The sequence below is a fragment of the Achroia grisella genome, unplaced genomic scaffold, assembly GCF_030625045.1.
Source record: "Achroia grisella isolate CSIRO2021 unplaced genomic scaffold, CSIRO_AGI_Agris_v1 utg780, whole genome shotgun sequence".
In the NCBI taxonomy this organism is placed as follows: Eukaryota; Metazoa; Arthropoda; class Insecta; order Lepidoptera; family Pyralidae; genus Achroia; species Achroia grisella.
The window spans coordinates 1,834,734-1,857,345 of NW_026713020.1; the positions used below are offsets into that span (position 1 = coordinate 1,834,734).

At 31.4% G+C, this 22,612-nt stretch overlaps 3 protein-coding genes across 5 annotated transcripts; 1 reads left to right on the top strand and 2 right to left on the bottom strand.

Moving 5' to 3' along the window:
- Positions 1 to 1,348: 1,348 nt before the first annotated feature.
- On the bottom strand, positions 1,349 to 7,026 carry LOC131850941 (protein TAPT1 homolog). Of its 2 annotated transcripts, XM_059201358.1 has the most exons (11): positions 6,910 to 7,026; positions 6,671 to 6,781; positions 6,311 to 6,572; positions 5,595 to 5,908; positions 5,179 to 5,276; positions 4,685 to 4,923; positions 4,371 to 4,559; positions 3,391 to 3,540; positions 2,753 to 2,870; positions 2,387 to 2,530; positions 1,350 to 1,648 (listed from the first exon to the last, which is right to left on the bottom strand). In XM_059201358.1, exons 2-11 carry the CDS (start codon positions 6,681 to 6,683, stop codon positions 1,475 to 1,477), a joined length of 1,701 nt encoding a protein of 566 aa, XP_059057341.1. In that variant the 5' UTR covers positions 6,684 to 6,781; positions 6,910 to 7,026; the 3' UTR covers positions 1,350 to 1,474. The 2 variants fall into 2 exon arrangements, with proteins under 2 accessions (XP_059057340.1, XP_059057341.1); XM_059201357.1 differs by having other exon boundaries at positions 1,349 to 1,648; positions 6,671 to 7,026.
- A 1,111-nt stretch (positions 7,027 to 8,137) lies between these two features.
- LOC131850930 (eukaryotic translation initiation factor 2 subunit 3-like) lies at positions 8,138 to 18,151 on the top strand. Of its 2 annotated transcripts, XM_059201343.1 has the most exons (9): positions 8,271 to 8,522; positions 8,703 to 8,877; positions 13,824 to 14,060; positions 15,035 to 15,252; positions 15,727 to 15,912; positions 16,561 to 16,743; positions 16,864 to 17,001; positions 17,357 to 17,505; positions 18,022 to 18,151. In XM_059201343.1, exons 1-9 carry the CDS (start codon positions 8,460 to 8,462, stop codon positions 18,077 to 18,079), a joined length of 1,407 nt encoding a protein of 468 aa, XP_059057326.1. In that variant the 5' UTR covers positions 8,271 to 8,459; the 3' UTR covers positions 18,080 to 18,151. The 2 variants fall into 2 exon arrangements, with proteins under 2 accessions (XP_059057324.1, XP_059057326.1); XM_059201341.1 differs by lacking the exons at positions 13,824 to 14,060; positions 15,035 to 15,252; positions 15,727 to 15,912; ... (2 more) ...; positions 17,357 to 17,505; positions 18,022 to 18,151 and adding an exon at positions 10,607 to 12,295 and having other exon boundaries at positions 8,138 to 8,522.
- Positions 18,152 to 18,973: 822 nt separating this feature from the next.
- On the bottom strand, positions 18,974 to 22,269 carry LOC131850975 (cullin-5). The gene is made up of 4 exons (XM_059201394.1): positions 22,127 to 22,269; positions 21,502 to 22,060; positions 19,704 to 21,334; positions 18,974 to 19,161 (listed from the first exon to the last, which is right to left on the bottom strand). The coding sequence occupies exons 1-4, from the start codon at positions 22,133 to 22,135 to the stop codon at positions 19,024 to 19,026; spliced, it is 2,337 nt and encodes a 778-aa protein (XP_059057377.1). The 5' UTR covers positions 22,136 to 22,269; the 3' UTR covers positions 18,974 to 19,023.
- Between the last annotated feature and the right edge of the window lie 343 nt (positions 22,270 to 22,612).

Consider the following 22,612-nt stretch of genomic DNA (forward strand, 5'->3'; position numbering starts at 1 on the left):
AAATGTGAAATATTAAAATGAATATTAATAAAATAACAATTATGAGTAAAAATGTATCTGAATAATAAATATATACAAATATTGAATTTTGTCTTTCAACTTACTATAGTCTGGTTTCTAATCTCAGAGACTAATATCAAATTTTCAAATAATGTTACCAGCTCTACTTTGCAGTGCTGGACATGCTACACCAATTTGTTGAAACCGTAATTTTAATTTTATGCACTTCATTTTATAGTTTTCTAAGAAGTTTCCGCAATATAGTTTTAAATATTTACAGACGAGAGATACAGATCATTCCATTAGTGTATTTGTATTAAAACACAAAAATACATTGAAGTGGTTTTAGTACAAAAATATAAACCAGTTTTTTTAACTATAAACCAAATATTTTTTTCTTTCAAACAGCCAAATATTTTACGTATGTTTTCTGAAATGATACCATATGAAGGCTATTTATTAGATAAAAGAGCCTTCGCTTTCAGCGATCTTGAGGTAATCGTTGGTCCACCATGTTGGAGGCCGCTGCGTCTTCCGGTCCGCAGTCGCCACTCGAGGACTCTACTGACCCAACGGCCATCAGTCCTATGAGTTATGCGCCCTGCCCATTGCCACTTCAGTTTCGCAATTGTACGGGCTATATTGGCCACTCTGGTTCTTCTGCGGATCTCTTCATTTCTGATTCCATCATGCAGAGAAACTCCAACCATAGCCCTCTCCATTGCGCTCCGAGTGACTGAGCTTGTTCATCAGGCCCACAGTTAGCGACGTTTCTGTATGTCATCATTGGCAACACACATTGGTCATAAACTTTCGACTTGAGACATTTCAGTAATTTGGACGAAAAGATATATCGGAGCGGATATAATAAATAATATATCGGAGCTTCTCGTACGCTGCCCTTACGATTTGGATTCGATGATTGACCTCTTCTTCAAAATTGGACCTACTTAGCTGACTAGGTTGCCCTAAATATACATAGTAAAATATATAATTGCGAAATATATAACAATTAAAGTATTAATGCTTGATTGTTTTAAATAAACTCCAACACTTTATTTGTGAGTAACATAAAAATGGGGTAATTATTGTGAAGTTCCAATAGTGACACGACACTATATAAGAATCACAAAAAGCTGACAAAATAGGAAATGCCAAATCAGTCTCTGATATAAAAAAACAGATTACAGAGCTATTATAATTTTTAAATCATTTTCGGTACAATGACCTGTCTTTTATAAAATATACCAAGATAATCATACCTTTTAAAATAATTTATTAAACACTCCGACATGTATTCATTGCTGAATATATATATATATATATATATATTCAGCAATATATATATATATATATAAATATATATATATAAACATATTTCTATATACATTAATCCCAATTTACACATCACTCAATACCCAACATTGGACTAGTACAGAGAAGTCAAAGTGAATACCAAACAGCACACATGATGTTACGTGGTGTCGTCGTAGTGTTCCTCGGCCTTAACTAAGTTAGGCTCAGACTCAGAACGTCGTTTGAGACCATCCACGCCGGAGTCTGGTGAGTTGGGCCGCTCTACCGACTCCGGCGTAGGTTCGGCGCCGGTAGCTGCCTTAATATCGGGTGCACTTCGGCTAACATCTGCCTGAAAACAATTTTATACAGCTATTTTAACAAAATCAGTTCAAAAATAAGTTCAAATCAGTAAATAAATATACTTAATATCCGTGTAAATTTAAATAAAAGCTAGACGTTGATTCACACTGAAAATAAACGCTATCACTTTTGCTTCATCAAATATATAATATATATATATATATATCAACAATACGTAATATTTTTTTAAATAACCCGTTTAAACTCATCTCCGCATGGGTATTTATTAGAATATGAATGCAAAAAATTATGAGCTGTAACTATACATGATGCAAATTTGTCAAAGACAATAGCAATATAAACATTATCCCATTCTTTTCAGTGATATGTATATTGCCTTTACCAAATTTTATTTCGCACATTCAAAAACTTCAGAACTCTTGGGCGAGTATGCAATTTCGATTTTCTAAAAAAAGATATAAATAGAGTTCAGAGCCTTTTAAGTTAGTATGATTATTTCGATCTGACATCCATTTGGCATCTTCTTAAAATATATTATTAATAACTTTTTATTTACATTATGACATATGGAAGAACACAGTAACGTAATAAAGTTTCTGTTTATTCTACTAATTTACAACCCATATAACAAAAAATCAGAAATAGCCTAGTTTATAATTTTGATGAATAGAATTTATAATCTACAATGAAATCTTAAAACAATTGATAAATCTTACAACTAAGAATTAAAGTATATCTGTAAAGACCTTATTTGGGCACCACTCACCACTTCCGGTTCCAAATAATCGCCACTCTCCTGTTTAACTTGTACATTCATTTTATCGTTAAGATAACAAACGCCATTAAGATCAATGGCGCTGTTAGAAAATATAGCAGCCGCGCCCACTGAAGCATCCACTAAGGGTTCACTCTAAAATGTACAATTGTCTTATTATTTTTATAATATTGATATTGCTTTTACAAGTGTATAATTCTTAGTGTAAGCACAGTCACAGTTATGAAACTGTGTAATGATATTATACACAAAAAGCCTCCAACTTCACAATTACTATAAAAATTAAATTATTTAAAAGAACATAAGACATCATGTTTACACAATAATACACAAAATCACTCAATTAAATATACATACCTTAATTACGTCTTCAGGGATCAGAAACTTTAATTGTGTTTGTTTTTTTACTGTTGTTATTTCAACATCAGGAGTTTTGTATGCACAAGTTGTATCTTTAGTAATCTCCTTCTGCTCTCTGAAAAAATAATACAATATATGCTTTTTAACCTGGTAATATTATTGTAATTATGATAATAACTATAAATAACTTAGAAATAAATTTCTATATGGCTTTATTTAGTAAAAAAAATAAAAAAATTTGGGAACACAGAAAAGATGTAATTGATGAGTCTCTACTTTTTTTATACTACAATGGTGGCAAACAAGCACACAGTCCATCTGATGGTAAATGGATTACTGTAGCCTATGGACGCCTGACTCACCAGAGATGCCTAGTGCCTTAAGGAACCTTCCTATACCCTTCTTGAAAAGTAAAGGAAACAATGAATTTATCATTTTTAATATCACATTATGACTTGCTGTTGTAAAATAATGTAATAAACTGCAGTGCTATTATACCACAATGTGAAAATTAAAGTAATGACATCTGGAAATGTATTTTTACCAAATCTAACAAACAAATTTATATTACCTACATAAATTATTTATATAATAAACTAATAGAAATCATAAATAATAAATTAAGCAAACTTTACTTTTTAGGCGTTGTATGAAGACTCTCATTCTTATCCATCTGATGTTGTGTAATTAAATCACAAGCTTTACCAAGTATGACTATAGAAACCAACACTCTTATAGATATTAGACAGAGGTATGCTAGGAATATGAGGAAAATGGCTGCAAACCTGTGAAACAAAATTAACATGTTCACACTTCATCTCTGTTAATAATAATTATAATGATATACATATAAACCAATGATTAAATTATTTCAATATTACATTATTATTTTAAAAAAAATAGCTTTTAATATTGAAAGTTATGAATCTGAAGTACTATTATTTTCATCAACTAAATTATTTGTCCGCTATTGACCTTTGAAATGATAACAAAAAAATGCATATCACTGCCGAACACAATGCACACGTATTCACATATTACTACTGGAATACAATGTATACTATTTACCAAATATCACAGTACTCTATGCAATCTCCGCTTTACTATACATACATCGGCCTCGATGATGTCCTCGGTGGTCTAGTCGATAATTATACCACCTTACTACTGATGGTCACGGGTTCGATATATCGCACTATTCGTGAATATGAATGTTTGTATTGGTCTGGGTCTTTTCTATATATGCTTTATTATTTTAAAAAATAATGTATTTAAGTAGGTATTTCTATCAGTTGTTTACCAGCCATAATCTGCAAGTCCTTGCTGGAGACTAGATAGCGATGTGTGAATTGTCCAATATTATATAGACAACGAATTTGACATCCGAGTATGAAAATTGTAGCTAAATATACCCAAAATGTGACTTAGCAGTATCACCATCGAGATGGAGAATAAATTATAATTACTACTTGTTGTTTTCCAATTCCTATATAGATAGAGCGTAGATCTAGTCGATAAAAATAAATACTCAGTTAATCATTTGAATGGCGTCCTTATAATCATCAATCCCAAGCTTAAATACCTACGATTTTTATATTCAAGTAATAGTACATACCCGTCAACTTTTACTGCGTGAACTAACACTCTCGTAATAACGACTCCCAAAGGCAACGGGATAAAGCCCATTCGACGTGCCACCAAGTCGGAATGATCGCTAAATGCATACTTCTGTCTAGTTTGAGCAACATCGTATGCCAAACTCACTGTATACTCCCTATATACGCCATAAGGGATTTCATTAAATCTGTGCAAATTAAATAACATACATATGTATAAATGTAAAAAAGATAAAATGCATTTTAAATATAAAACTTGTCATATACATATATATACAGATACATTCTTAACAGAAGTAATTTAAGTACATACCTAGTGATAAAGGCATGCTTAACCCAATCAATTATGACCTCAAAGGTGAGAACAACAACGCAGTCTGGCGCCAAAATCCAGAATCGTTCCTCGCGCCACGTGTACTCCTTCATAGTTTGTAACACTACTATAAATAGCAATACTGACAGGTGAAGACGTTCTCTGACATCACTACATGATACTTGGAATAGATTGTTTTTGTCGAATTTCTTAAATACACTTCCTTTTAGTTCCACAAACTGGAAAGAAATATGCATATGTATTAAACTTAATTTGTCTTAATTGAGAACCAGAACATCTGATACGTGAATCGAGAATCTTTCAATAGTTTATTTGTTTTGTATGGAAACATTAAAAACCTCTAAAATGGTTCTTGATAACACTGTATCTGCATTAATGGTGAACAAAACCATTTTTTCATCATCGTTGATGTAGATTAGTTTGATTGATTGATTTTTAGGCATAATATAAACAATTTTCTAATCAGTACTTACATTATTTGACATCATAATAATCAGAAGACTTTTATTATTTGAATTAAAGGCCACATTGAGTGTTGTAGCTTGAAATAAAACTAATAAGCTATGAAGAACTGGACAAATTAATGAAGGCATATTACAATAAAACTCTCATAAAATGTGAATCAGTTTCTGAATTAATAATGAAAACCAGCCATAGTATTCTCTATACAATAGTTTAGTTTATCTAAGTATATTGTAATTAGAAAGAAGAAATATTCTGTTAAATCTATAAATTGTAACTCCTTTATTAACAGTAATCATTCCTGCATCATAATCTATGGATTTTAATCTTCTCATCTCTGAATTACAACTGGTACAATCTTATTGTAAAACATACAATGACTGAAAAATCATATAATTCTAATTGTATTGTACATTGAAAAGGATACAGACATATGTCATAGCAAATAATAAGTGTGGTATTAAACCCAAATGTTCCCGTCTCCGATCTCTGGGTTCTGTAGCAGTCCAAAACAGAGCATCTATAGTGTCCTGACCAAAAGCAGAAAACAACCGATCACCAACTTCTAACATATTGTAGAAAATGTACAACTTCATAACACTCTGACTCTTCACTAAATGGTACATCATATTTGTGTCTATGTAACACATTAAAATGCTACAGGCTGCTAAGATAAATCCTTTCAAAACATCACAAGTTTCAGCTGGTTTTAATATATGTTTTCGATGATTAGAATAAAATCTGAAATATTTAAACACTGAGATAACATTAAGAAACAGGAAACAAGAAAAAGGAGTTTAGAATACTGATGGTACTCTAGCCTAAAAATCTTAAAGTATTTCTAAAATTATCATAATATTCACATCACTATTTAAAATATTTGTCAAGGGATTTGAAACATATTATTCACACCAACCACTGTTAATCATGACTATACCCAGAGAACTGGGTTACACTGATTGACCTATCTTAATATTAACACTGTGATACCTTTGATGCACTGACTCTTCTGAGGATTAAGATGTTCAGTTTTTTCTCAAATTCAGATTGGGCAATTTTTTTTCTCAAAATGTACAATTGTAACAAAACCAGTTGTGAAATAAATAATATTAGCTTTAGTAGCCTTATTTTATTTCTACTTACCCAAAACACTTCCTAAATAATCTATTAAGGAAGGACCAAAAAGCCATAATAAACCTCAATGGTAAAAATGTATAAACAAACAACAATGAATCTGCACATTGAAAAAATCCATATGCCATGAATTTCTCCAACTCTTGGGGTATTTTTATAAAGGAGTAAACTTTTTCTCTTCGTGCAGAAAATCTTTCTTCATCATGCTCAAGTAAGTACCCTCGCGTAAGTTCAACTTGCAAAAATGTAAATAATGAAGATTTTTCTCCATCTGAAATAAAATGAACATTGTTAAATTCAATTTATTAATAATTCATATATTACTTTTTGATAAGCTCATTATGATTAAAATCATTGTATCAGACCGACCTTTGTTCTTCATTTCTGGCGTACTTTTAGGAACGTAGCTCGCTTCCCCAGAAAAATCTTGAACATTGGTTATATTCTTAAAACGTAATCTTTTGGTATGTTCCTGCAACTCTTCATTTTTCATATTAAATTAACAGTTAAAAGTCACAGTAATAAATATATAAACAATTGTTAATTAACAAAATCACAAACTATTCTGATCCATAATATTGCTCAAGTGTGTTTATTGTTTGAAATACCTGTATTCCAAATCACTTCTAATTTCCTTATTGTAATCTAAAATCTACTCTACGCATTCTAATTGAAGCTATTACACCAAACCATAGACGAGAGAAAGAACAACACTCTAGAAGTAGAATTAGGAATCAATTTAATCTAAATAAATGTAACTATTTAACGGATAAAATAAAATCTAATCCTCTATATAAATTCCGTGGGAAAACACAGAGCAATTAAGACAACTTTAGGGATGTGGAGAAAATAATCCACTATTGAAAGATCGATATATATATATATATATCGACATTGTTCCGAATAATCGATTTTTTGCACAAGATTTAAAAAGGTGTGGATAATATTATTCCTGACACATGAATATTGCCTCAAAAGGAAAAGTACAAACTTTTTGAAATGTGATGTTAAAGGGAAAACGATAACGGAAAGAATTAGCTGAAAAGATATAAGAAATCAAGAAGTACTACAAAAGTTAAAGAAAACAGACAATTCATCATTATTAAATATATACTTAATACGGCATGGCACGATAAACATTGTAAATATTATTGTCGAAGGAAAAATAGAAGAAAATATGGGAAGGGGAAGACTAAGTTATATTATTATTTATTTATTTGAAACCAACAGCATACACAATACATAAAAACAGAAAGTACAAACCAACAGTATAGCTAATAATAGGTTTCACAATATCAGTAAAAAAATATAACAAAGTGACGGACTTCACACAAAAGATAACAGGAATACATTCCGAGGTTTCAGAAATGACCTAGGCCGCGTAATATGGGAGTTCATAATTCGCAGCATACGTCAGATTAGTCAGGACCGATAGTAATTGTTATGTATCCCTACTACCATTACATACATTACTATATATGATTATAATTTTACATGTTACATTTAAACATAAAATAAGTATATTTTATACAAACTTAAACAATATATTTCAATACCCAACAAAAATAACACAAAAACAATTGCACTACAGTCAGAATTTATTAGAACGAGGTTTGCAATCGATGTCTAGACTGGCTGGTATGGCAGATGAAGTATGTTTGAATATTTGAAAAGAGAGTGTGTTTTGTCATCTTGTCTGTCGTCGTATTGATGTATCTATAACTTATCTGTATATTGTATTAAATGTCTTTTTATATTATTTTATTTTGATTAGAAATATATTTTGTTTATCTCATTCTACGTTATTTACTTGAACACCACTATAGTTACTCTGTTAACGTGAGAAGTTCAGAGGTAACTTTCCCTCACAAGGGAAAATCATGAATCATGAGCCAAGTACTCCACTGGCAAAAGCGCGGATCTTAAATTTTGAATGAATGAACCGAATGAACATAAATATAAAATGTAAGTTGCATATGGCAACCCTTGCTTGTACGACGCGACGTTGCTCCAGTATTGAAATATTCTAACCCTATTTCTTTTATTAATTTATATTTTACTGGGTGCAAATAAGATATTAATTTATAAGTGTCAATAAACAATTTAAACACATTTTATATAATACTGTAGCAATTAAAAAACCGCGAATACCAATAATATGGCGTCGACAGAAGGTCGTGGAATTCAGTCAAACTTGCATCAGCAAGATTTATCTAAATTGGTAAGTTTAGATGATTAATCATTTATTCTTAAGTATTTATTACTCTTATTATTAATTTATTAACATATAGTACTTAATCGTAATTATTTGTTGTATTACTTTGCTCAACACATTCACATAACCTAAATTTGTGATCAATGGAATGTTAATAAAAATGTTTAAATATTTTTTTTATTTTAGGATGTCACAAAATTATCAGCTTTGTCGCCTGAAGTTATTTCACGACAAGCAACTATCAACATTGGCACTATTGGTCATGTAGCTCATGGAAAATCAACTGTTGTAAAGGCAATTTCAGGAGTTCAGACAGTTAGATTCAAAAACGAACTGGAAAGAAATATTACCATTAAATTAGGTATGTTGTATGAAATTATCTATTGATGCTTTGTTATTTTGTGAAACCATTTAGTAGCAGTAAATAATGACAGGAAGACTATGAATATGATTTTATTTTCTTTTTATTTTACAAGTATTATAAAATTGTTCCCTATTATTAATTAAATATTGGCTATTTCATCTATTCAAACCATTTACTTCACTCAAGTTATTGGAATTAATGGTACTTAAAACAATAAAAATCTGATCTTCAAACTGTCTGTCACATCAAACCTATACTTCATTCCAAAAGAACCTACAGAGTAGGTTAACAAACATTTTATTATGACATAAGCAATCACTAAATTGTAATACTAACACAATTATTTTACTCCAGAATGTTTTAACATTATTATATAGCACCACTTTTAATAACAGTATTTATTTGTTTTTACTTTCTAAATTACATATCAAATATAAAGATGAAGAAGCCGAGTTATTCTCGAGTTTTCAGTACTTTTTTCTACATATGGTCATTGTTCCAGTTATTATAAAATCAAATAGATTTATTGTTACTATTATTAGTTACACAATTATCTATTTTTCATGTTTTAATATTGATTATGCTTATTACATATGTACTTTATTAATAGTATTATAACCCTTTGAGTGCTTTGTGGCAAAGGTCTCTAATTCTGTTCTATGTAAACTATTCTGGGCTGCCCTTTTTCCATTAGGGATTAGTTGTTAGCTTTATTTCATCTTCCCTGTGTCTCTGGGGCCAGTCTCTTTTTCTTTTTGTTTTCATTGGATTTCATTATGTTACATATCTGCTCCATTTTTCAGCCTTGCTTCAGAGCTTGTGGTCAATCTCGCTCGATGTTTGTTGGTCTATTTATAGAAGAATATCTATTAAATATGCTCTTAATCTTGCACTCTTAATTCTGCTTCTTTCTTTTTTATTTATTCCTCCAAACTTACTATTTCCATGGCTCTTAACGGCATCTTTGAAATTTCTCCAGATGTTCTTTGTTTCACATTCATATGTCTGACATGGAAGAATGCAAGTATTAAATGTATTATTCAACAAAATGAGATCAAAATGGATGAATTCTTTTTAAAAATAAATGTTTTGAGTTGATGTCATATGTTAATAAGAGGTATTTACACTTATTTTATAGTTTTTTTTATATAAAATTCATTATAAAAAGTTTGTTCTCAATATTATATATTTGAAATTGACTCTTATGAGCAATTCAAGAGGACTACAAAGAATTTGTTAAATCAAGGAACTAATTATATTTGGTTTCATTATATATGGGTTGCACTGTAGTTATTCATTCATTGATATATGCTTTGTCACTCCCTAATTATAATCTGTCAGTATTCACTTATACTAACATATCTGTAACGTAACATAACCAGAACATTCAACATATTAATTAAAATATTTAAATGATTATTGATTCCTACTAATTTTAGTCAAGACTAGACTGATCGTTTATCCCTTTCCATACCTTTTGTGCATGTTCTATTGGAATGGAGTATACAATAATAAACATTTCTACTATAGAGTATACAATATCAATTTCCTATGTCATGTATAAAAGTAATTGATGTATTTTTACCTTATAGTATTGTTAAAGTAATGCAGCTACTCTGCAATATACCATGTGAATAGTAATAATAACTGCTATTGTAAATCAGCATTATACAAGTTAAAGTTATATATTGAACCTGTTTTAATTAAACCACATGGTATGTTGCAGAGCCCCTGTCTGAATCAGTTGTGAAAATGTATCGTGAAAGGGCAGATGAAAAGGATGAAACAAGTTTTCATGAAAAGTTAAGAAGATGCAAGAAAAGGAATTTGTCAATTGAATCAGAAGAAGACAACCCACCCATTGTAAAAAAACGAAAGAAAGAAATAAACACTCAGGAATTTATCATTGAAAAAATACTTGATTTCAAATATGAATCTGGTGAAAATTATTTTTTTGTTAAATGGAAAGGATGGCCTGATAGTGAAAACACTTGGGAGCCAATTGAACATCTTGATAATTGCCCAAAAGTATTAAATGAATTTTTAGCAAATGAAGAATTGAAACATTTCAATAAATTAGAACAGCTTAAAAATGAAATTTCATTTGGAAATCTTTTATCTGAAGAAACCCTTATTGGCAGAATAGATGAAGTGGAAGAAATTGATATTTCTAATTTGAAATCCTCACTACTGATAAAATTATTGTCAATGATGTGTCTCACCCAAAAGGATGAATGTCATGCACTCGAACTTGTGCAAAATGCAAGAACTCTTTTACAAATGTATGTATTAACAAGAAAAAGGTGTCGTCAATTAATGAAATTGAAGGATTGGGAAAAACATTTAAATCACATAGACAAATCCAAGAAACTAACAGTAGAAAATAATGTAGATCTTGATGGTCCACCAGAAAATTTTACATATATTAGTCAATCTATTCCTGGGGCAGGGGTTACAATTCCTAATGAACCACCTATTGGTTGTGATTGTATTGCTTGTAATTGTCGTTCTAAATCATGTTGTGGTATGCAGGGAGGTATATTTGCTTATACAACAAAAAAACGTTTAAGGGTTGCACCTGGAACTCCAATATATGAATGCAATAAAGCATGCAAGTGCTCTGAGGATTGTTGTAATCGAGTTGTACAAAATGGGCGAAGTTTAAAACTTTGTATATTTCGTACATCTAATGGGTGTGGTTGGGGAGTAAAAACAGATCAAGCTATTAAAAAAGGTCAATTTCTTTGCCAATATGTTGGTGAAGTTATAACATTTGAAGAAGCAGAAAAACGGGGCAGAGAATATGATGCTAGAGGACTAACTTACTTGTTTGATTTAGACTTTAATTCTGTTGAAAATCCTTATGTAGTTGATGCAGCACATTTAGGTAATGTGTCACATTTTATTAATCACTCATGTGAACCAAATCTGGGAGTTTGGGCCGTATGGGCTGATTGCCTGGATCCCAATCTACCAATGTTGGCATTGTTTGCAACTCGGGACATTGAAGCTGGTGAAGAACTCTGTTTTGACTATTTGCAAAAATCATTTGATACTGATGATAAAGGAACGACTGTTTCCACTCAAAGCCAAGAAATAACTGATGAAGCAGAAAATAATGTTCCAAATGGATCAGAAGGAGGTTTGGCTACATCCCCAACATCACCTATGAAATCTAGATTTGAAATTCAGCAGCCAAATATAGCTATGCTTAGAAATCGCACTGAATGCAAGTGTGGAGCAATAAAATGTCGGAAGTACTTATTTTGAGCTGTATTCTTCACATTTGTATTAATTCCCTAGTGATACATTTATTAATATTATGTTTATAATGTGTAATTTTTTTATAGTTTTATGATAAGTTGTTATAATAATTATTGCACAAATATGAAATAAGAATTAAGAGTAGTTTGACAATACACCCTAATATACACCAGAGGAGTCTTCCTCTGGTGTATATTAGGATAATTACACCGATATTGCCACACGTGTTTCATCTCTAAACGAGGCATTATTATGCAATATACAGAAATTGGTCATAGCTTTGAAGCCTGTTCTGTTCGACGACCAAACTACGACCAGTCGTCCAGTGGGCTTTAGCAAATTAACACCTAATTGAATCAAATATATTAGGGATAATATTAGTGCTTAGTTGTTAATATTACTTTAGTTTAATTAATACATATAGGTAACACTTGGAAAGTTAGAGTAAATCATTAGAAAATCCTTATTGTTAGACAGGATAAGGAGCATGTACATGCTCTTGCACAGTTGTATGTTATTAGTAAGTACAGATGGTATATGGGTAATGTGTTTCCCATTTAGGTATGAATACTTATTTTCTGAAATTAGTAATTCCTAAATAATTTGTCTTTTTTAATTATTTAGATACTTTATATAATACTGAAAATAATTCTTCTGTTTTCTTTAACTTTATTTTAGAAGTTTTTATTTATTTTTAGAATTATAGTTCTAATTAACTTTTAAAAGGCTTTATTATTTTCTGATTATAAATATTTACATGTACTAAATCTCTATATGGAGTTCAACTTTTTACAGTAACTATATCTATATGAAATCAATGTAGTCCAGTTCTTTGTATTTCTCTAATTCAAGATACAAAATATTTTTTTTATTTAAAATTCAGTAGTTCTAAAACCAGTCACTTCTTAGGTTTTCTCTTGTTTCAGTTCGTAGCCTAATTTCTACATGTTTATTTGTTTATCAACAATTTTAGTATTGCTTTACAAGAATAGTATATCCGTTTATACAAAAAACACAGCTTATTCATTATTGTTGGCATATAGCATGTCATATTTCCATGGTGCTAAAGTTTGTGCCTTATCAATTTCTACAAACAGGTCAATTATGACAATAATATTAATATGTTTATACAGTACAGTGTACCATTTATTTTAAATGTTATATTATGGATTTGAGAGTATTGCTACATTATTTACTTGATAAATAGTCATACTTTATGTTAATAGTGTTAAGGGATTTAAATTATGAGTTATTTATAGCGTGTGTACATGGTGATACAGCTTTATTGTTCAGTATATTGAATATATGTAACACTGAATAAAATGTAAAATCTTTTTATTGTTCCCCTTGAATATATATATGTATATAAAACAACCTTCCTTATCTTTATAATAATAATATTCGCTCAGACTATTATGTATGTTTCATGTTTCACTGTCCACACTATACTATCTTTTACACTAATATTTAAACTTTTTTTTTGCTATTACAATATTGTTATATTATTGAAACGATTGATCATAAGCAATGAACCTCCTATTTATTAGAGATTTGAGCCTTCCTAATCTGACTTTTTTCCACTTGCTTATATATGCTATAATTGTACCTCAAAGCGTCCACGCGTAGTAGCGCTCCACAGAGTGCAATTTATTAATAAACTTATGATAAATTTTACACAGGTTATGCTAACGCGAAAATCTACAAATGTGACAATCCGAAATGCCCTAGGCCCACTAGTTTCATATCGGGCGGTTCATCGAAGGACGACAGTTTCCCGTGCCTGAGACCTGCCTGTACTGGCCGTTTCCAACTAGTACGACACGTGAGCTTCGTTGATTGTCCCGGGCACGACATTCTTATGGCCACCATGCTTAACGGAGCAGCAGTTATGGACGCTGCACTACTACTCATAGCTGGTTTGTAATCGGTTACTTTTAAATTTATTTTGCTGATTTCAATCATGATTGAACAATTAGTTCAAAAAATAATCCTAATCATGATTACTGGCATTAATCATAATCAATCGTTGATTAGTTTGTTAAGTTTTGCTTAACAACAATTTAAAGGCCCTGTGATGCTGTTGATGCCCCATGATGTTTAAGGAATTCAGGAAACTTACACTTTGTTTAGCTTTTAATAGAAGGGACTTGACCGATATATATTTTGCACATAGTCTTTTGCATACCTGTCACACATCCTTCTCCCGCCAAATAGTTTCCTTTATAAGCAATGTTGATGATGTCGATAAGGTTTATGATCATGATTATAATAGTCGTGATGGTAATGTAGATGATGATGATTTTTATGACTGTTATCTCGTTGATAATAATGATTATATAATAATAATATTTCAGGACAATTCACACACCGCCATCTAGTCCCAAGCTAAGCAGAGCTTGTGTTATAGTTACTAGACAACTGATATAAATACATGGATACATTTTTTTTGTAAATAAATACATATTATACATCCAGACCGATACAAACAATCATACTCATGAATACAAATGTTTGTACCGTGCGAGGAATCGAACCCGCGACCATCAGATAGTAAAGCGGTGTGCTAAACCACTAGACCACCGAGGATGTCAATATATATATTGTTACTATGGTTACATGCAATATGTGCGTGAAAAAAAAAAACTGGTAAAGTCCGAAGCTGAATAGTCCACATATGGTTAAGATACTTTTTTATTACCTTTACAAATAAATGAGTTAAATGTATCTAGGTAATTTATGAGGTATTATGCACTACTACGTATTTAGATACAAAATCAGATACCATGATTATGTCTGTAATGTTTTTGTTATTGTTCCCTAAATCTACAAGTTATTTAGGTCATTTTATGTTTTAAATGGTTATTTTTTTATGGGTATTTTTTTTCTACAGGTAATGAACCATGCCCTCAGCCGCAAACAAGCGAACACTTAGCAGCTATCGAGATTATGAAATTGAAGCATATACTCATTCTGCAGAATAAAATAGACTTGGTAAAAGAAGGACAAGCTAAAGAGCAACATGAGCAAATAGTAAAATTCGTCCAAGGTACAGTTGCTGAGGGCGCTCCTATTATCCCAATTTCTGCTCAACTGAAATACAACATTGAGGTAAATAGATTTCAATGTCTGTTTTTTAATTTCAATTCAATTTGCCTTCTAAGCTACCGGTTCTTAACCGGTGGTCCACGGACCATTAGTGCTCCCAAAAGCACCCAGAATGATCCGCAAATCCGTTCTTATAGTAAATTAAACAAAGTTCATTCGCTACCAGGGCACCAGTGCCGGACGATTAAATGAGCGTTAGAGTTAACATTGATAGCAATGGGATTGCTAGTCCCCATTACTAACAATTTCCTTTACTTTTCTTATTCACTAATTTAGGTATATTACCCTATTATTTTTATTACCGGACGGAAACATTCAGAATCACTGATTTATTGATTAAAAACAAATCGAAGCGCAAACAAAAATAGTGATTATTGTGAATATATGTCGATTTGATTCCACCACCAGTGGAAGGTGACAATTAAACATTCTTGTTAATACTTGTTTAATTATTGATATGTACTATTTTATCCTCAGGTACTTTGCGAATATGTTACCAAAAAAATTCCAGTGCCATTAAGAGATTTCTCTTCAAAACCTCGTATGATAGTGATCCGTTCTTTCGACGTCAATAAGCCAGGGTGTGAAGTGGACGATTTAAGAGGGGGTGTTGCAGGTGGATCGATTCTTCAGGGTGTCCTAACTGTTGGAATGGAAATTGAAGTAAGTAGAATTGTTACCGAGTAGAAATACTCCGCTGTCATGCAAATTAGTAAAACGGTAATTTAGCAATAAAACATTTAATTTCCACATGGCTTAGAATATTGAGCAAAAACTAGTAAAACAATTGAATTACCAGATTGTCTGTACTGTAGATTACTTATTGTTAGACATTGTTTTTCTACGCTGCAGTGGGCTGCAATGAATAGCACCGCGCTCAGTTATTGCATTTTTCCACTTAAACTTTACATATTGTTAACGAAGTTTAAATATATAATTGTCTGGCCCAGACGGTGAACAGAGATTATTTCAATACTTTTATTGAAATCATGTTAACATTATCGTGTTGGAGATGAAATCCCTGTCCTGTTTTAGAAGTAACCAAAACGTTTTGAGAAATATTAGTTTCGTGTTTCTCTTACAAAAGTCGGTTTAGCACGCCCATGCCAGTACTTGCCTGTAATTGATCGCGTGTTCGATTCTCGCACGATGTTTTGTATTGGTAAACAGGATTGTGTGTATTTATCTAATAATATGTAGTGTGGCTGTATTCTGTTTATATTATATATGTGTGGACTGTCTGAATTGTCGTAGTTTATTGTTATTATTTAACTAATTTATGATTTAAGGTAAGATTGTATTGCATTGCAGGTTCGACCTGGATTAGTTAGCAAGGATAATGACGGTAAGCTGACCTGTCGGCCAATTTTCTCTCGCATCGTGTCATTATTCGCGGAACAGAACGAGCTGCAGTACGCAGTTCCTGGAGGTCTTATAGGCGTTGGTACCAAAATCGAGCCTACGCTGTGCCGTGCAGATCGTCTCGTCGGTCACGTTAGTATTTTAAATATATTTTATAAATAAATATACATTTTATAATATGGTTTTTAAACATTTTATAATACCAGTCTAATTTTATCAATTACGATTATAAATATTTTTATTTATTCACAGGTATTGGGCGCAGTTGGTGCTTTACCCGGTATATTTGTAAAACTTGAAGTTTCTTATTATCTACTGAAACGTCTTCTAGGTGTGCGTACAGAGGGAGACAAAAAAGCGGCTAAAGTACAGAAGTTGACCAGAAATGAGGTTGGTCACATTTTGTTCTCAGCCCTCAGCATATGTATTTCTTTTATTATTGCGCTATTGGTCTGTTAAATTGATATTTAATTTAAATGAGAAAAGGTCATTGCTGTTGTTTACAATAATTTAATTATGTGTAACATATATTATAATAAAATACTTCATCCGAATGAAATACGCAGACTGATTTTTGCTGCAATAAAATGTCATTGAAATCTGTGTCTTTCATTTGAATTAAGATTATCACATTTTGATTATATTCCATATTTTATGTGCGTAGCTATTTGTTGTGGTTCGCTATATGAAAATAATAACAATTATTCATTTGATAAATTTTTATATATTTTTTTCATAATTACAGGTTCTTTTGGTAAATATCGGGTCTTTAAGTACCGGTGGTAGAGTAATTGCTACCAAAGCTGATTTGGCAAAGATCGCTCTCAATAATCCTGTATGCACAGAGATTGGGGAAAAAGTTGCTCTCAGCAGAAGAGTAGAAAATCATTGGCGGTAATTCATTTCTTTTCTTCTATTTAGACATGTAACACCTAAAAAAATACAGATTAAGACTCAATTTTCTCGCGGGCAATTAAGCTATGAAAAGATTTGATTATTTAGATGTCCATTACCACTGAGCTGCCATAATCACACTGATCGTGTAAAGCCTGCCAGATTAATTCCGTTACTACGTGTTTCTATGAAGCGATATATCAACTATTATATTTAGGTCGCGAATAGTTGACTACTCGTACTATTACTGGTTTTCACCTATCATAAATTTGAAAGCATTTAATAACAATAATATTAACAATAAAAAAAATTTAATTTAAATTTAACAATATGCTTCATATATTCTAACCAAATTAAAAAGAAATAATTCTCAAGTTCATTTGTATTTTATGTGAATGTTACGTTATATTATCTTTGCTAAGTCTGCTAGTATTACTTACATTTTTATCAGCAAATTTTACTCTTTCTGTATTTTATATAAAAAAGTTTTAGACAATAATAAACTGTTATTTTCAGATTAATTGGATGGGGTCAAATTCAAGGTGGCGAAACTATTGAACCGGCAAAAAATTAAGTTATTAACGTTATATTACTATGTAACTTTTATACATACAAACATGTCTACAATATATTTAATAAAGTTAATTATTAATATAAGTTTATTTTATTTAATCTAAAACCTAATAATATCATATCCAATTCGGTGAACTTAACAGATGGGAGGGAAGCTCGTGTTCTCCATTTAAATAAAAGTTGAATACTTTTTACCAGCAAAACTAATTAAAGATATTTCAGTCTCCCCTCTATTAAAAAGCCGATATAAAATATTTTTGCTATCTATGAGGCCACTAGTTTATATTAATAACCTCCACTCCCCCTGGTTGGAAGTGATAGTTAATCGACTTGTTCAGTAGTCACTTCAGTTCTATTCACAGTAACAGTACTATGTTCTATTCCACCAACGATACAGAACATTTAATTTAGCAAATGACTGGTACCTAACACACTGCTGCCATAGAATTAATGACCTTGGATTGTCGTTTATTCATAATTATTTAAAAATAGTCGAGTAAAAATAATAGTACTCGTATTCATAAACATACCAAGATTCTTTTTAAAAATATATAATTTGTTATTTGAATAGTACTAACTCAGGACAATTCACACGACGCCAACTAGTCCAGAACTATTATGGGTACTAGACAACGGATAGAAATACTAAATAATTTTGCACAAGTAAATGCTTGTACCGTGCTAGAAATTGAACCCGCTAGTTTTGGCGATCGGAAGTAAAGCGATGTATTAAACCGCAAGACCACCACAAATTTATTATTCTGTGACGGAGAGATAATTTATTCTGTGATTTATATTTTTCTACATTTTATCTTCCCACTGACAAGTCTGCAAGCTTAAATAACGTACTGTTTACATAATATAGGATTAATTAAAAACAAAATGAAAATGATGAGTAAATAATTTATATTGATTTTGTTCATTTAATGCTTGTTATAAGAAATTCTAGGCCATATATATAAAAGTATTGATATCTTCATCGTCCCGTCGCATGTACTTGTGTTCGATCAGCCATTCTAATTGCTCTTTTATCATCTTTTTAGAAGGCAGGAACATGTTCTTTAAGATTTCCACCAATTCACTCTGGAACAGGATGCATTATGTCACAATAATAATAGCTTTTTATTAAAAAGTAGTACCTAGGTAAAGGTACTATTTTAATTCAACAATCTTGTGAGGCGTGCGACTCGCGGTACGGGTTTGTGCATCTCAATTTGCTATCAAACACATTGCAGTTTTTTTTTTGAGCAAAATGAAATGCAATGCAATGAAATGCTTACGCGAATGATACACGCTGACGAGACGTCAGTGGCAGATGATAGAATAAGGACATAATCAACTTAGTTATCAGATGCTGAACATCAGGATATACAGTACATTGTCAGAAATAGGATAACAAGCCTACTAATATGACATTGTTTATTAATAATTAGTATGCAGTTTTTAAATATCTAACAATAATAGAGTCAGTGATTTCTGAAATTATTTTTTTGTGAGAATAAATTGGATTAATTAATATTCATTTGCAGTAAAAATATTAAATTCCACATCATCCCAGCACACATACACATCATCGTTACCAGTGTAAGTCTAGTACTTTACATGTTACATTATTAATTACTCACCTGGAGAGCAGTATTGGTTATGCCTTTTCTCATTTTCAATATCTTTATGATGGCCTCCTGAGTTCTTAAAATTCGGAGCTGTACTATTGAATGATTATCTTCCAATTGTGAACGCTCAGTACTTAACTGAAGCCTTCCAATCAAGTTTATTTTACCTCTCCTTTGTGGTTTTCCATTTTTTATTAATGCAAACTCTTGATTGACCCAGAAGGTAGTATTTTCCATAAAGTCCTTAGGATTTTGTACTGCAGGTTCATAACACAATAGCTGCCTTTTAAGTTTGGGAAAGGCTACTAGAGACCATAATGTTCTTCTCATTTCTGGATCTGGAAGTTCAGTAGCAAGCCTCAGATTTTCATAGCTTATCTTCTCCAGAGGTCTTTGATTCCAAGCAAATAAAACAGCCATTTGAAATGTAGTAACATCAAGATCAAACCTGCCCACAGAATTAGCGAAAGTAATAGTACCATTACTCATATGATGATACCATTGCAATTTACGCCCAGAATGTTTCTTTTTATAAAACTCTTCTACTTCTGGTATATAGTCTTCTAATTCTAAGGGAAGACTTACAGTTACTCTTTCAGATCCCCGGGCCCATGCTCCAGCATTTAGAATTTTTATATTGATAGCATCATGACGTGTAGTTTCACCTCTAAACTGTATATTAAGATCTTCACTGACTTTAATATCTTGGAACATTCGAGCAAGCTTATTGACATAATCTGCAGGCATTCCTACTTCTCTAAGCCACTCAACCATATCCTCTTCCTTTTCTGAATCAGCACTAGAATCTAATATCAACCTTCTGGTTAAATGTGCTTTGTGATACCTCATAAATACATCTTTATTTTCAATATATTTTAGGACTAACAACACATCCCTCAGTCTAGATTCTATTTGTTCAGTAGTCAAGCGTTTACTTAGAGGTGTTTTACGTAATAACATATCGCAGTAATTTGCCAGAAGCTCGGGGCACTTACTTTCTGGTGCTGTACCTTTACTGCCACGTATGAGAGCTGACGATGGTAACTCTAACTTAAAAACTGTTGTATCATTTACAACACACTTATAAGCTTTATCTCTAGCAGTTAAAAATCTGGGATCATCAAAAAATGCATCTTTAACTAGAGCACTGAATCTTTTAAATAAATCCAGTAATCGCTCAACATATTTTTCAGAATCACTTGTAATAATATCTGCTGATGCAACCATATCTGCTAATCCAGCAGAAACAATATGAGCCTCGAGGTCCCGAAGTATGGGTGTAACTCCCTCGGGTACCCTATCTAAAAGACGAAACATAAGCTGTAATTTGTCTGTTTCTCCAGCTTTAATTAATGGTGCACTCTCAGCCAATAATGTTGACAGGTGTTCTCCGATCAACACTTTCTCACAGCATTGTGTGAGTGCAGCCACACTACCACTACCAGGTTCTAGATACCTGTGAGCCCTGGCTTCTTCTTCTTTTAACCTTTGATCTGCATATCTCATGTACGACTGCACTCCATTCGCTAACAAATGTTCATTAGCTTTCAATTTATAAAATTCTTCTGTGGCTTGCATGTAAGCTGCTTCAAAATTATCTCTATATATTTGTAATTTATCAATGGAATTTGAGCATAAATTAACTGAAATATATAAATAAAAATTAAATATTATATGGCATAGACTTTAAATAACATTAAAACATGTTGTTTAATCAAATCTATTATGTTCTAAGTTAAATATTTATTTTATTTTGCTTAATCCACTATTTACAATAAAATCCAAAAGAAAAAGAGGAAAAAATACATACCATAGGATTCCCTCACTCCTATAACAAGTTGTGAATCAAATGATTCACCATTACGTTCAGCCTGCACTAATTTCATTGCAGAGTCTTGCAATCTCTGTTTAATATCCATAAATATACTCTGATTCCAAGAGTCCAACATCAATTTACGTACCAAACTGTCCTCTATGTTATTGTTATTATTCTTTTTCTGTGCATTTGTATTGGAACTAGTCACTTTACTTATGTTATTTATTGAATTTTCTAACTGACGAAATGGTGTAGGTAGGTAATTGCACTGGGTAAAAAATTTACCCCATTCTGCGATATATGCTTTCAGTAGAGCCTGATCCTCTCGCTGAGCCAAAACGCGGACTTGGGCTTGTTTTATGTACATCATTACATCTTGTTGAAGAGCATCTCTAATTTTGTACGGCCCTCTTTCGTCCCAAAGACAAACGGAATGTACAGCTACAAAAAGATCTTGCCATTCGGTTTGTGTCACCGGTTCCTGTTTCAAAAGCTTGAGTACAATTGGGCGCATAGAGGGCCATTTGTCCTCAAAAGTGACTTGTCCCTTGTCCTGTAAGTAAGTAATACAGAAATGTGAATGAAGACACTAGTGTTATTAATAAATATTAAATCTTACCTTTAACATAACTGACTGAATAATTAATCTATTTGGAATCTATATAAGAACTAGCATAAAATTCTTCATAACAAATTGTGTTTATTATTTATTCTGAGATTCTTTCAATTCAACTAAAACGAAACCAAAGAAAATCTACCATAAGTAGGTATAATTTAGTAGTTTTTTTATAGAGTAATAAATTAGTAAGGTTGCACCTTATTCACAGATTTTAACAAAATATCGATATGTAGACATTTTTCTGTTTCTACAAATGTAAAAATATTTTAAATTCAATAGCTACGAGAAATATACGAAAAATAGCTATGTACTATGTTGTACTCATTACCAATTTTATTTAATAGAATAATTACGACATTTTATTTTATACTTCAAGGAAATGTATCAAAATTTTGAAACTATTTCAACATATATTTTGCCGTTCGCAGTACTTTAAAAGCATTTTAAAAACAAAAAAATAATTGATTGAATATTAATTTAGGTTAA